Source organism: Thunnus thynnus, chromosome 8 (genome assembly GCF_963924715.1).
Source record: "Thunnus thynnus chromosome 8, fThuThy2.1, whole genome shotgun sequence".
In the NCBI taxonomy this organism is placed as follows: domain Eukaryota; kingdom Metazoa; phylum Chordata; class Actinopteri; order Scombriformes; family Scombridae; genus Thunnus; species Thunnus thynnus.
In genome coordinates this window covers 16,651,294-16,665,318 of record NC_089524.1, presented here as the reverse complement: position 1 = coordinate 16,665,318, position 14,025 = coordinate 16,651,294, and the positions used below count along the sequence as shown (strand labels likewise).

Sequence of the window (14,025 nt, the reverse complement as noted above, 5' to 3'; positions counted from 1 at the left end):
TGTAACTCAAAAATGCATTAACTGTAGCCTAACTGTTATTTCCAAGGGCCTGTTCATCTTTTGACACCGATGGCCCTCTCTGTATGTGAATGCAGAATTCACATACAGACTCACAGAAAGTGCCTTCCTTGACAGCTGGCTAGTCCTGGGAGACAACTGAGAGGAGGGAAGGGAGACACGGTCGATATTGGGTAACACACATCTGATGACTCAGTTGGTCTATGCGTGGGTATGTTGACACACTTAAGAGATAATCTCAGGTGTTCCGAGGTCAAGCAGTTGTCTGAGAAGGGCTATGCAAGTATGCTTGTAGTTTGAGCATAACCTGCGCACTTCAATGAATTACTGACCTCTGGTTGGCTTTCTTGCACTTTGTATCCACAGACTAGTATCTTTCTTTCGTGTAGTTCTTGTCCAACAGACAGTTGAAGAGTTCACTGTGGGTTAATAAGATTTCACCAGAGTTAAGAAAAAGAGTTTGATCCCTCCTCACCCGCCCCTTGTTGTCCATATGCCATTGAACGTTTCTTCCATATCTATATGTAGTAATACACATGATTTAATGTGCAAAGTATCTGAAGTGTCAGAAAACATCAAGTTACTACTAAAAAGCAGCTTTGATGTTTTAAAAATTATTATTCTCAAGGAAAGGTGGTATGGGTGTTTCGATTAGATGCAAATAAAATCTATGACAACCACAGAAATAACAAACTCTTGGCACATGTTGCCATGGCAACACACAAATATTAGACATAGTGTTAAGACAACAGGGGAATCCCACACCTATAAATTGTATGTTTGATTGCGATTTACTCCTACTGCTCATAAATATCTCTTTTCTTTGTCACGTGGAGTAAAATTCGTGGAAGTTTTATGGAGAAATATCTGCCAAGTGATCATGTTTCACTTGTTCACTGTTAAACACTTAACGGAAGTGAAGGTTACTTCCTGCTAACAGTAATTAGACTATTGACTATCACTATATCAAATATCTATCATCATATCAAAGGCAATGCCCAGGTGAGAGAATGTTCCATATTTGGAGTTGTTTCTCTCTTTGACAAAACGGAGCAAAAAGGACTTAAACTCCCAACATCTCAAACAAGAAATAAAGATAATAACATTTAAAGAAACAGCATAGAAGCTATTGACAGAAATTGGTGACATTTCTAAGATCTGATGGTAAAACAACATGTGTAATTAACACATATTTAGCTACATATTAATGACTTTCTGTACCTTTAACATTCTGCAGTACATCACAAAGTGTTTATATGTGTCTCATAATCAAACATTTTATATACATGGTAAAAATTGTCAGCTTGTTATTCACATAAACAGAAAAATTGATATCAAATGCCTAAGGCCTTGAGAGTGATTGGTATATGCACTGCAGTGTTATTCACCTCCAAATTATGACAATGGTCATACCTACTGACTAATGTTCACTGCTCAAAGGTTGTTGTAAGGTAGCATTTCAGGCATTTAGCTAATGCTCTTATCAAGAACACAAGATGGAGGGTTCAGTGCCTTAACAGGACGTGTGTCTCTTTAAGACAGACGGTAGGATTGTTGAGACAATTGATCCTCTCTTACAGGACATTCTCACCTTTCACTTAACACATTGATTTAATATCTTTCTTTATCTCATTTTATCTGTTGTGTTTGCAGTGACTAAGGAAGGGGCTCGGCAAACTGTTCTGCAGCATGGAGAAAGAAGACCTGAAGGTCCTCAACAAGGGGGAGGAGGAAGAGATGGTAAGCCTCTTTTCCATTTTGCATCAGTACCAATGTGGGAATTCTTGTTTTCAGCTCAGGACTGTGCCACTTCTTTCTTTGCACCCTTCAGGAGCTGCAGGGCTACCGTCTGTGCCGTTGGCGGTTGGCCCTTGTGGGCCTCGGGGTGCTGTGTACAGGGGGCTTCCTCCTCCTGCTGCTCTACTGGATGCCAGAGTGGTGCGTCAAATCCACCTGCACCCGTACCACAGCCCGTGATGCCGAAGTGGTGTTGCTGCGCTCCACGGTGGGTAGTAAGCTAAGCTGTGAGGTTATTATATTTATATTTAAACTAATTCAATTGTTTGTTAAAAGTTAGAAGTTGCCTCAGTCTCAAGTTGAGCCATTGAAAGCTCAGACAGTAGTTGGATGGTAAAGTAGTGAACACAGATGACATATTAAGGACATCTACTATCCACTGTGGCTTGTTAAGCCGAAAAAGTCATGTTGCCCTTTTAAGTTATTTTATATACGTTAATTTGCAGGCCTGTCATCTAAAAAATATAGTATCAGACATCTACCAAGTATGATTTAAATTTTCTGTTACTTTTATATTAAATGAATCAAATGAAATGATACAGTTTGATTTCATGAGGTTGACACAGATCCTCCCAGTTTGTGGTTTAAAACAAAAAACAAACACTTTCATGGTTCTTTTTTTCAAACCAGTAAACCACAGAAGGGTCAAGTCCAGCTGCTGTCAGGCAAAGCTTGGTATATAGATATATATAGAGGATATAAATCTCAAACTCATGTGCTTTTAAAGGTTTGAGTGAATACAACTGATGTATTGTAGTAGCACAGTGAATACATTGAGACTGACTGACTACAGTCACACAGGAAGGAATGCACAGATAATTCGCCATGTGCCCAACAGTATGTTGTCATAACCCAGCCCGTAGGCCATGACAAGTATGGGAAAAGGCAACAAATGCTGATAAATACAAGTTATTTATTGTAATAAAGAAAATAAACTACAACACAACTTCGGATATGAGGTGTGTTAGTCAGTGACATCAGTAGTTCATGTGGATGTGTGTGGATGGTGTAGGGTTAGGTGGAGTAAAAATAAAACAAAGACAAAACAAAAAGTCGAGTCAATTTATTTATAGGGCACATTTAAAAACAACAGACGTTGACCAAAGTTCTTTAAAGAGAGATTAAATTAAAAAGTAACAGGCGCTGGCAGGGAAGAGAGCGAGCCATGCTGGAAGCTGGGACTTTTATGCCATGTAGAGCGCTGGGCCCAGCTGCTCCAGATCTGGTTGGATACTGCAATCAGCTCCTGTAATCAGCCCCTTTGGCACCTCGAAGACAATGTGGGTAGACACAGAGTACGTCTCAAGTCTCTTATTTTATGGCTCCTCGCTCCTTGCCTGAACTGGAAGTTGTTCCTGATGCGCCATTTTCACGAGCGTCCCAAGTCTCTTATTTTGCTTGGAGGAGCGAGGAGTGAGGAGGTTATTGATTGGACGCTGCAGCTGATCAGACTGATCTGATACATCACTGTAGTTTCATACCGAAGTGGAGACAGATTACAGATTAGATTTAAGTGTATCATTCCCAAGTTTTATGTTTATTTATATATTCATCATATAGTTAAAAATCTGTTAATTTTCAGTCTGATCAACAAAAGAACCATAAACAACTTTCTTCATTTATTAGAAAGATTTTTTTTTCATGATGTTATTACCTCCATTAAACTGTTTCTTGCTGACAGACAGACTCTTCCTGACTTTAACTTAATCCATAATAACAGTTAAACACATTTATATTTTACATCATTTATCGTCATTTCCATTCAGTCACATGTGAGGCTGAAAATTCCTGAGTGTCGGGTTTGATATGAGTTATATCATTTCCATTTGCTCTGAAACATTTAGCCAAATACATATTTTCCAGTGTTCAGAAGACACCCTGATCATATTCTGGGTTATTGAATGATGAATTCACTGTCAGGGTTATCAAAAAATACAGATGGAAATGATCAATAAATAGTATTAATGCATTCTGCGAGTAGAAATGGTTTCTACAGCTGTTAAAGCCGACTAACAGCTGATCCAGCTGTGATCATCAGAAACGGACGTCGCTTCACATGACACCTCAGAGGAGAAGACGTCTCATGTCTCTTAAAACAAATTTCCTTGTTTCCTCTCTCCTCGCTTGGTTTCCTTGCGTCTCTCCTTGCATCCACGGTGGGAGGGACTAAGACACAAGGAAAAGACGCAAGTGAGGGAAACGTGGATGCAATTTAAGAGACTTGGGATACACCCACAGTAACTGACACAGCACACCCACAAGCAGAAAGAGGCCGTTACAATGTCCATAGCGTGTGTGTGGGTGTTTGCATTCCTATCTCATGCGTGTTGGTCTTATGCTTGTGTGCATGTGTTTGCATTCATCCATGACCATCTGTGTATGAATCTATGTGTCTGATTATGGGTGTTTATTCACTTTTAAATGCCCTCATGAGAGTTTGTTCAGCAATAGGAATTTGGTTTAGGGTTAAGGTTAAAGTTAGGATTATGTAGGGTGAGGCAGGGTCTGAAAATAACACACGCAAAGCACCAAATACAGCTCAGTGTTTTAACATGGAAACGAAAGGCCACGTGCTGCTGTGATCACTTACCTTTTTAAGACAGGCTTGCATGACAGAAATGCACTAAAGACAGCAGAATTAGCGTCAAGGTTAGTTAGTAATGGAGGACAGTTTTGGAGTTAATGATTGAAGGTCCACAAAAGTTCAGTAGTTGAACTTAGTTTATTTGTTTTTGTGCAGGATGAGTTCCGGCGCTGGTTCCTGGCTAAGGTTCGAGTGATGCTGGCCCCGGGGAGCAACCCCTTCCACAGCCTGGAGACCCAGACCACCTCCCCCTCCTCCCCTTCCTCTCCCTCCTGCCCCTTCTCCCCTGACTCCCCCTCTCTGGCCAATGGACACACCCCCCACCCTTCTGACGGCAGCCCCGCTCAGGAGCTCATCAGAAGATTTGCCGACTACCAGCCCACACAGGTAGGCAAAACATCATCTCCACAATATACTGTATTTACACACATGCTAAACACACTTATGACAGCAACCACAAACACACCCTGACAGTAAATCTTAGGACTAGCTGCCAGACTGGCAACCATATATCAATGTCAAAGTTGACAGAAGGTTTGCCATGTTTTAATGTGTGATTATACTCCATATTTCCATGATGATAGAGTGATAATACAGATTGTTAAACTTATCTTACCTTGCTGTCCTTGTGGATAGTCTCCATTGACCACATTCATTACATAATGCCTTACCATAACAATAAATTCAACAATCAGAATATATTTTAATTGCCTCCATTGATCCAAACATTCAAATTTCTGTTAAAAATGACAGAAAATAACAAATACTGGAATTGAATATGGTGCACTGTCAAACTGTTTCTCTTACCAGTTTTCTGTTTTAAATTTGCTCTGACTTATTTCCCCACTGCCCCTCACCCTTCTGTTTCCCTCAGATTCGCTATTTTACCTTCCATAGCACAAAGTATTATTGGAACAACGAGGTGCAGAACTTTGAGGTTTTAAAGTAAGCATTCTTTGATTTTCTACACAAATGTATTAAGGCTATTTTTATACTAACATGCAGGCACGTTTCATTGCAGTAACAGTAAGCTAAACAAAGAATTTTATCTGGCAGTGTCTGTGATAGCAATAATAATAACTGTACAGCCCTCAAACGATAAATATTTGTAAAATAAAATGGGCAAAACAAGCCTTTGCATTAACATCTGTAGCAAAGGTTAAATTTGCATTTCTGGCACTGTTAAGTCTTATTAAAGGTGTCAACTTTGTCTCTTGCTGTGATCTATGTTCTTCCTACAGCGGCCTGGAGGATCTGCAGGTCAGCTGCTCCACCCTCCATGCGGAGCACAGTGCAGGCCTGACCAGGAACCAGCAGGAGTACAGGTAACATCTGTCTGAAGGATAAGTCACATAGCTTAAGATAATTTGTACAACAGTTCTAAGCCTGTTTTAGGTGAAAGGGTAGTCAGGCCCATTTGTCAGATTTCCCTGTTGTTGCAGATTATAACCCCTTTGCCTCAACAAAATTTTTCCAACATCTTTGAGTTTAGGCTGGCCAGATGTCAGCTGCGATTTCCCAGAGGAGTGGTGAGGGGAAGTCAGTACAGATATGTCGAAATGACAATTTATACAGAGCCCACGCTTTTTAAAAGCTGTGCAACCAAAGAGGAGGAACTACAGTAATCAGTGTAACCATCTGACAAATAGTTTAGTTTAGAAAACCTTGGAACCCTGACCCTCTAATATTACATTGTGTATCTTTGCTTTATTCTGTGTGTTTAAAAATGAAGGTCTGATTTACAACACCTTGAACATAGAAACAGTTTGACTTACATGAACGTGGCTCTTGTCTCTTTTACCTCTTGACAGGAGACTGTTCTTCGGAGTGAATGAAATTGCAGTGAAAGTGCCTTCTGTTTTCAAGCTGCTTATCAAAGAGGTAGGGCCACAGTTTGCAATAATTTTTTCACTCAATTTAAGTTGACACTTTGTCAACTTGTGTGCTCATCCCAGTGTTTTTGCAGGCATATTGGCACAATTAACAGACAGTTTCCTATATACCAAATGATAATGGTTACATTATGAAAAGTTGAGCTAACTACTACTGTGTGTGATTTGGTTTGTGACCCACATAGCATTTCTGGACAACGGACATTTTCCTTCAGTTGTCTGAACTTCATAAATGATAGATCTCTGATCGTGTGCCACCAATTTGTTCTCGCTTTTAAAGGTAACTGATTATTTGTGAAGGATACAATATAACAATCTATGCCCTTCATTTAACTATTCCACAAAATTAATTGATAACTTCAGGTCATTTTACTAAGTTCAGACTTTGTGAAACATGCAAAAATAGCAACCAGTTTCTCAAAAGTGCTTCCAAGATTGTTTAGAGGATGGCCTTATTTACAGACATTTACATACTTGAGAAGTAATTGTTTCAGTTCAAGGAAGGAAACTTGTCAAACCAATGCTGTGTCCAAATACCCTCAAGAAAAACACAGATACAAGTTTGCATCATTATGTCTGCATGGCATTAGTCACTTGAACTCTACTTCAGATGAGTACATAAACCTGGACCATCAGGATCTCTATTAGAGATACAGTTGAGCAACTTGAATAACATTACCCAGTGGTCATGTGCATCAAACCAAGTTAAATTTCCCCACTGCATCATTGGCTTTTTTTTCTTTTAGACCTCAAGCCCTCAAGTAGACATCTCTGTTTACAAATGCATTGTAGTTTCACCTTCATGCTTTCACCTCTGCATTTGCCATACAGTTCTAATCTCTCTCTCTGTCTCCTCCTGCAGGTTCTCAATCCTTTCTACATCTTCCAGCTCTTCAGTGTGATCCTGTGGAGTGCCGATGAGTATTACTACTATGCTGTGGCCATTGTTTTCATGTCGGTCATATCCATAGCTACCTCTCTGTACACCATTAAAAAGGTGAGCCCTTAATTTATTAAGACCCATATTAATATTTATTGTAGGCCTGAGTTGTTTGGAATTGGAGAGAAATGGGATCCATTTGTTGTTCACACACAATTAGACTCTCACATTTCACAATTTGTGTTTGCGTGACATTCAATGTCGTTGTAATTAAGATTTTCTGAAACATGTTTTTGCACATTTTATTCACATGTTAAGACACATTTATGGCAGCTTACTGAGCTTTTAACTATACATTTTTTTTGCCCCGATAGCAACGGGGCCAAAGGATGGCATGGTCGGTTCGTCCATCCGTTTGATGGTTTATCCGTATATCGGTTCATCTGTCCATCCATACGCCCCAACACTTTGATCCAGAGCAAGATATCTCGACAACTAGTGGCCAGATTGAAATTTGGTACGAATATTCATGGAGGACAGTTCCAAATGTTTTTGATGACCCCCTAATTTTTTTCTTATAGCAACAATTTTAGGCCAAAATCTTTGTTTACACGATATTTCATAATCTGTTGATTAAGTAGCCTTTAGGACTGAGATAAGTAGCATGTAGGCATGTAAGAGGTATTATTTGACCTTTTATATGTCATTTGTGTCTTATATCACAAAAAACATTATATCAGTTTATCTTTGTTTCATCTCAGAGGCTTCATACAAAAAGTATGACTCTGCTTTATGAAACAGTACAGCAAGTACCAAAGAGAATCACAGGAGCACATATTTACAGACACTTGTGTGTGTGTGTGTGTGTTTTTCCCCCCCTGTTGTTTACTGCACACATCACACAAACTAAATTGCTCTGGTGCAGTAAAATTTCTTATGTACCCGTTCCAGCCCCAGTGCCACGTCAGACACACTCGCTGCCCCGCTCATGTCTAATCCAGGGGTTTCAGGCTAGCATAAAGGCTCATCTGCACACGGTCTGCTGCCCCTGGCTTCATAGTTCACAAACTCAGATCAAAACATGCTTGCAGTCACACAGGTGGTCACTGGAATCAAGAAGCTGTCTGAAGTATTTCATGTGTTTTCTTTGTTCCCTTTCTCCAGCAATACGTCATGCTTCACGATATGGTGGCAGCTCACAGTATTGTCCGTGTGTCTGTATGCCGAGCCAACAACGGTTTGTCAATTTTTTTTGTTGTTGTTTTGTGTCTCCCTCTGCATTTTTTTGCAGATTACCCCAGTTGACTTAGCACACAGCATGCATTATTCTATTCAGTCTCCTGTTTTTCTGAAGAGTGCTTTCCACACCAAACCTGAGAGTAGATGGGCCAGACTCAATTACACTGTCACCCTGCTTTGGCTGTCCTCCAGATGGCTGCTATGGTGGGACACTGCAGATTTAGAGAGAGAGAGAGAGAGACTATATGTGAGACAGTGGGCGTAGCACATATATACATTTCAAAGCACTTTGTATGTCAGGATGCATGCTGTGTGCTCATCAGGTGTTTTATCAGCCATAGCTACTTAAAGTTAATTCCATGAGTTTCTTAAAGGACATAATTAAATTGATGTTCAGAATCATAGTGGAAATTTGTACACAGTTTATATTCATGTTCATGCATCCATTTACTGCACTGGCCCCTGCTTGTGATGCCTCAGCTTTTTCTCTGCTGCCTAGAGGGGCGTGAGTAATGAGAGATGTGCTGAAAGAGACTCTGGGACTCTGACTGACACACAAAATATCTCCTGACTCATCCCTCCCCCTCCTCTCCATCTGCCATCTGCTACTCTTGGCTCATATACACACTTTTCACCTTTCTCCACACTCATCATTTTCTACCTTTTTTCATTACCCCGATTCCTGGCAGATATCGAAGAGATTTTGTCTACTGACCTGGTGCCCGGTGATGTGATGGTCATCCCCAGCAATGGGACCATAATGCCATGTGACGCCGTGCTGGTCAGCGGCACCTGCATCGTCAATGAAAGCATGCTCACAGGTTAGAAAAGAAAAAAAGAAAAAGAAAATTTTTGAGAAAAGAAAAAGTTTGATAACTCAGGAACAAGATCGTTATTTGGTATCTTCTGTGGCTAGGATGTGTCAAATAACAAAGTGTAAACCTCTCAGAAGCCAGTCCTAATATCAGTCTACCCTCCATCAGGTGAGAGCGTTCCTGTGACAAAGATCAATCTCCCGAACCCGATGCCAGGGGAGAGGGGGGAGGAGGCTGACAGTGCCTACAACACAGAGGAGCATAAGAGACACACACTCTTCTGTGGCACCCATGTCATCCAGACCCGCTTCTACACAGGCGAACTGGTCAAGGCTGTCGTGGTCCGCACAGGTAGGTGTTTGTGTGTCTTGGGATTTAGTGCTAACATTTAAATGTCCTTCATGCTCTCTATCGAAACTGTGGTGCTATAACAACAATGAGATTTCATATATTTAAGTTTCACTGTGAGACACAACTCACTTTATGGGAATAGCAACTGAGTAAGCTGTGACTAATACAGATTAATAATAGAAGACTAACAATAGTTAGAAGACCAATAACTTTCAAGCACTACTGATGCTTAGTACAAGAGCAATGCAGCATTTCAGTGTTCAGTAATATCCCTTTAATTCAGGAAGTCAGCATATGATATGCTCTAGCAAAGATGTGTTTTACCCACATTTGAGCCATTCTAAGAAGACTTTTGTCACAGTCTAATTCTTGGTCACCAAAGTTGAGAGACCTCTGTCCCTGTATGAAAGTATAAGTATAAACTTTTAAAAAACTTTTAACCTAAAACTTCTTATAACAACTTCTTCACCCAGGTTTCAGCACAGCCAAAGGCCAGCTGGTGCGCTCCATACTTTACCCCAAACCCACCGACTTCAAGCTGTACCGTGATGCCTACCTCTTCTTGTTGTGTCTGGTGGCTGTGGCTGGAATCGGCTTCATATACTCCATTGTCCTCAGCATCATGCACAAGGTAATCTAAGTAAACAGAGTGGATTAAACAAAGTTTCTGATTTGGAGTAACGTGCGTAAGAGTTTCTGTTGCAAGGTAAAGGAGGTGAAAAACTGTTGTCTCATGGAACACCTGCTGTGCTCTGTCTCTGTTGATTTAAAAATACATCAGCTGCACAATATAGTTACAGTTTAATCACAGTTAAATCAGTTGACCTTTAACCATCCTACTGTGGCTGAAGCTTAAAAGGGACCTGTTATGCTTTTCCTTATTTTCAGTCATATATATAATGTTACAATGTCGGATGTTCATATTAAACGTGGCCAAAATGTAAAAAAATTAGGTAAACGTATGTAGGAGTAATCCCTGTAAGCAAAAAGCACTGGCTTCAGACTGCTCTGAATGCTCGGTTTCCAACATTTTTTTTCTACTTTCTGTTGCCACATTGTGCAAAAGTTATTCCAACAACAGACAACATAGTAATATATTTCTGGTTTACTGTACTGCAGAACATGGAAGTGAACTGTTTGAAACAGTAGTTTGCATTCTCTGCAAGGCTTATTGTAGGATTAGCATCAGACTTCAGACATGGAGGATCAGTCAGTTTGGGTCACCTATTTGGATCTGTGGTTAACATAATAACGAGAGGAGAAACGTACCAAGAGAGACTTAGCTGTACCACACTGTTCAGCTCTAAAGTGGGTTTCAACAGCCCAGCAACCCCTCCAACAAATGAGAAATGATGAACACTGAAGCCCTACCAGTTTAAATTAAGTGCTCATTTATAGTGATAATAAACCATGTTTCACAACTTTTACCTTTCTGCCTGCCCAGGTTCCAGCTAAAACCATCATCATTGAGTCCCTGGACATCATCACCATCACTGTGCCACCTGCGCTGCCAGCCGCCATGACGGCTGGTATTGTGTACGCCCAGAGACGCCTCAAACACATTGGCATTTTCTGCATCAGCCCACAGAGGATTAATATCTGCGGGCAGATCAATCTGGTCTGCTTTGACAAGGTGGGTTCTAGCGGTTGTATAATTGTTTTTCATTACCAGTCACATAGTCAACACTACTAACCTTACATATTTACCGAAGAAGAAAAGTTAAAGTTAAAGACGTCAGTGTATGTAGGCTGACAACAGAATACACACCCAAAAATTAACATAAAAAACAAACAGAATATACAGAAAAGTCAAACACAGTGATATGAACAGTGGTAGAATTAGAACATTTTGAGTAACCAAGCAATTGGAGTGGTACTGTTGATGCTAAGGTTTGGTAGGTGCCATTTCATATGAAGAAGCAACTATCGATGTTACCCAAAATTAATTCCACCTGCCTCTGGTTGTGTGACCATAAAGATCTACATGATTCGATTCAGTTGATATCAGTTTTATTCTAACATCTTTCTTCCTCCAGACTGGAACTCTTACAGAAGATGGATTAGATTTATGGGGAGTCCAAAGAGTTGAGAATGGCAGGTAAGATTATTTTTACTCCAATGTAGTAAATATAGAACTACCATTCCACTTCGAAGCATTTTGGCCTCATCCCACAGAAGCCTCGTAAATCTCTGGTCACTACATTATTTAAATAATCTTCATGCTGATGGTCTTATTTGCTTATGTGTGTTACGTTTAACCATTTTAAATTAAGCTGAAAATGCTAAGTGAACGCTCAGAGCCCTTAGAGTTGCTAAAGTTTCTCTGAGCATATTGATGATTGCGCTGGGATTGTGTCAAAAAGATAGCAGAGAATATTATCAAAATTCTGAACCAACCAGTCTCTAGTTACTAAATTTGCATTTCTTGCACAGTGAATATTAAAATTAATTATCACGTATTGTAGCAATGATGAACGATTTGATTCATTTTTTTCCCAAAATTGAGAATGATAATTATTGATTGTATGATCATGATTTGTAGGAAAACTTGATGTTTCTTTGGCATGAATCAGTAGAGTAAATTGAACCATAATCATGCAGTGTTGTTGTTTTAGTAGTTTTCATACAGTATGAGGTTAAGATCCATTTCTTCTGGAAGCATTTTCATAATGACATTTATTTTAATCGTCATAGAAAAATAGTTTTTCTGACTTGCACCTCTCTATATTTATTTGTCTCAGTAAAATTTGTCCTCTGTCCTTGTTGACCATCTGTTTGTCCTGCCTCTCCAGTTTCCACCTGTCAGAGGAAAACGCCTACAAAGAGAATCTGGTCAAGACCCAGTTTGTGGCTTGCATGGCCACCTGCCACTCTCTCACCAAAATAGAGGGCCAGCTGTCTGGAGACCCGCTGGACCTCAAAATGTTTGAGGCTACAGGCTGGGTGAGTTGCTCTGTATCTATCCAAAAGCATAATGAGGGCAAGACAGGAAACACAACAGTGTCAACAGGGAATCTGTTACATTAATAATGTAACATTTTTCTGATCTCTACCTTCTCTAAACTTTTGGATGCTCAGATCCTGGAGGAAGCCACTGAGGAGGAAACATCTCTCCACAACCGTATCATGCCTACTGTGGTTCGACCTCCCAAACAGCTGTTGCCCCCAGAGCCTGCAGTATCCCCAGAACAGGACATGGTACGTGCACTGACGCACTTGTTCAGCAAGAGAACAAAAGGTCTTCACAGTCTGGGAAATGCAAAAATGAATATAATAAAAACCAGCATATTCTTGTGCTTCAGTGTAACACAGATAGACACTGTAGTCATAGCAAAACAACAGCAACATTATTATCAATCTAAATTATGGGTTTATTTGTTGTTGACCTTTAGTTTTTCCCCAACTCATCCCACTTTACTCTTCTCTCATTCTAGGAACTTTATGAGCTTTCGGTAAGTAGTCTGCTTCCTTTTTAAAAATCCACTCGCCAGATTCCTCTTTTTTTTTTACCTGTTTAACTGTTCAGCCTGTGTCCCAAAAGCATCTTAAAACTAAGATGATCTTTGCCCATAAATTTACAATGGGACTAGGATTTGGGGAAAGATCATCTTAACCTTAAGAAACTTTTGGGTAACAGGCCTTGATCACTTGTAAAGAACTGTACATTTAAGCATAAATAATGACTTTCAATTGTTAATGTAAGGTATTTAATTTAGACTTCATTTAAATTCAGGATTTTAAAAAAATATTTTGAGTCTTAAAGAGAGAATCTAATCTGTATAGAGTTCATGATTTTGTCAACTGAGCACTTATTTCAATTTTGCATTATCTGTATTTTTTATTTCATTGTTTTTGATGAAATCATTCAATCAGCATCCTCTCCTCGACATAGATGATAATGATGCTATCTTATGTCTCTGTGTGTGCATGTGCAGTCAGCATATGAAATAGGTATCGTGCGCCAGTTCCCTTTTTCCTCAGCACTCCAGAGGATGAGTGTGGTGGCCCGTCTGCTGGGGGAGAAACGTATGGATGCCTACATGAAGGGGGCACCAGAGGTGGTGGCTAGTCTCTGCAAGAAAGAGACAGGTGAGGTGTTTGATTACTGTAACTGTTATGGTGCTGCATTTTATTGAAACCCACTCACCTGCTAAAGCTGTGGGATTTAGCAGCACATCAAAGTGTAATGAGAACCAGTGAGTTGCTTTTTGTGAAAGAAAACAATGGGGAAAATTGATTAATTGAAAGTCAATTAGGTTTTGTTTTTGGTCCTTTGGTTTGTTTGTTAGTTACTCTCAATAACTACTTTCCTGTTGGTATTGGGATTTGGACAACAGGTCAAGTACCTTGTGATTAGTTCAGGATGCAGAAGTGGATTAACAGTATTACCAGTGCTTACAAAGCTTTCTATGTTTTGGCTCAAAACACGTTAACTGTAAGGCATTGAAG

General features: G+C 39.9%; 1 protein-coding gene across 3 annotated transcripts in view; it reads left to right on the top strand.

The window, feature by feature from the left end:
• atp13a3 (ATPase 13A3) overlaps nucleotides 1-14,025 on the top strand; it is a 39,579-nt gene that overhangs the window by 11,770 nt on the left and 13,784 nt on the right. For all 3 annotated transcript variants that reach the window (XM_067596786.1, XM_067596784.1, XM_067596785.1), the window contains exons 3-19: nucleotides 1,672-1,758; nucleotides 1,850-2,023; nucleotides 4,556-4,786; nucleotides 5,274-5,344; nucleotides 5,641-5,724; nucleotides 6,211-6,280; nucleotides 7,154-7,288; nucleotides 8,336-8,408; nucleotides 9,100-9,231; nucleotides 9,394-9,576; nucleotides 10,050-10,207; nucleotides 11,021-11,209; nucleotides 11,613-11,674; nucleotides 12,369-12,519; nucleotides 12,655-12,774; nucleotides 13,011-13,028; nucleotides 13,512-13,665. In XM_067596786.1, the coding sequence (XP_067452887.1) occupies nucleotides 1,708-1,758; nucleotides 1,850-2,023; nucleotides 4,556-4,786; nucleotides 5,274-5,344; nucleotides 5,641-5,724; nucleotides 6,211-6,280; nucleotides 7,154-7,288; nucleotides 8,336-8,408; nucleotides 9,100-9,231; nucleotides 9,394-9,576; nucleotides 10,050-10,207; nucleotides 11,021-11,209; nucleotides 11,613-11,674; nucleotides 12,369-12,519; nucleotides 12,655-12,774; nucleotides 13,011-13,028; nucleotides 13,512-13,665 (2,056 nt within the window). In that variant the 5' untranslated portion in view covers nucleotides 1,672-1,707. The remainder of the gene's footprint in view (nucleotides 1-1,671; nucleotides 1,759-1,849; nucleotides 2,024-4,555; nucleotides 4,787-5,273; nucleotides 5,345-5,640; nucleotides 5,725-6,210; nucleotides 6,281-7,153; nucleotides 7,289-8,335; nucleotides 8,409-9,099; nucleotides 9,232-9,393; nucleotides 9,577-10,049; nucleotides 10,208-11,020; nucleotides 11,210-11,612; nucleotides 11,675-12,368; nucleotides 12,520-12,654; nucleotides 12,775-13,010; nucleotides 13,029-13,511; nucleotides 13,666-14,025) is intronic.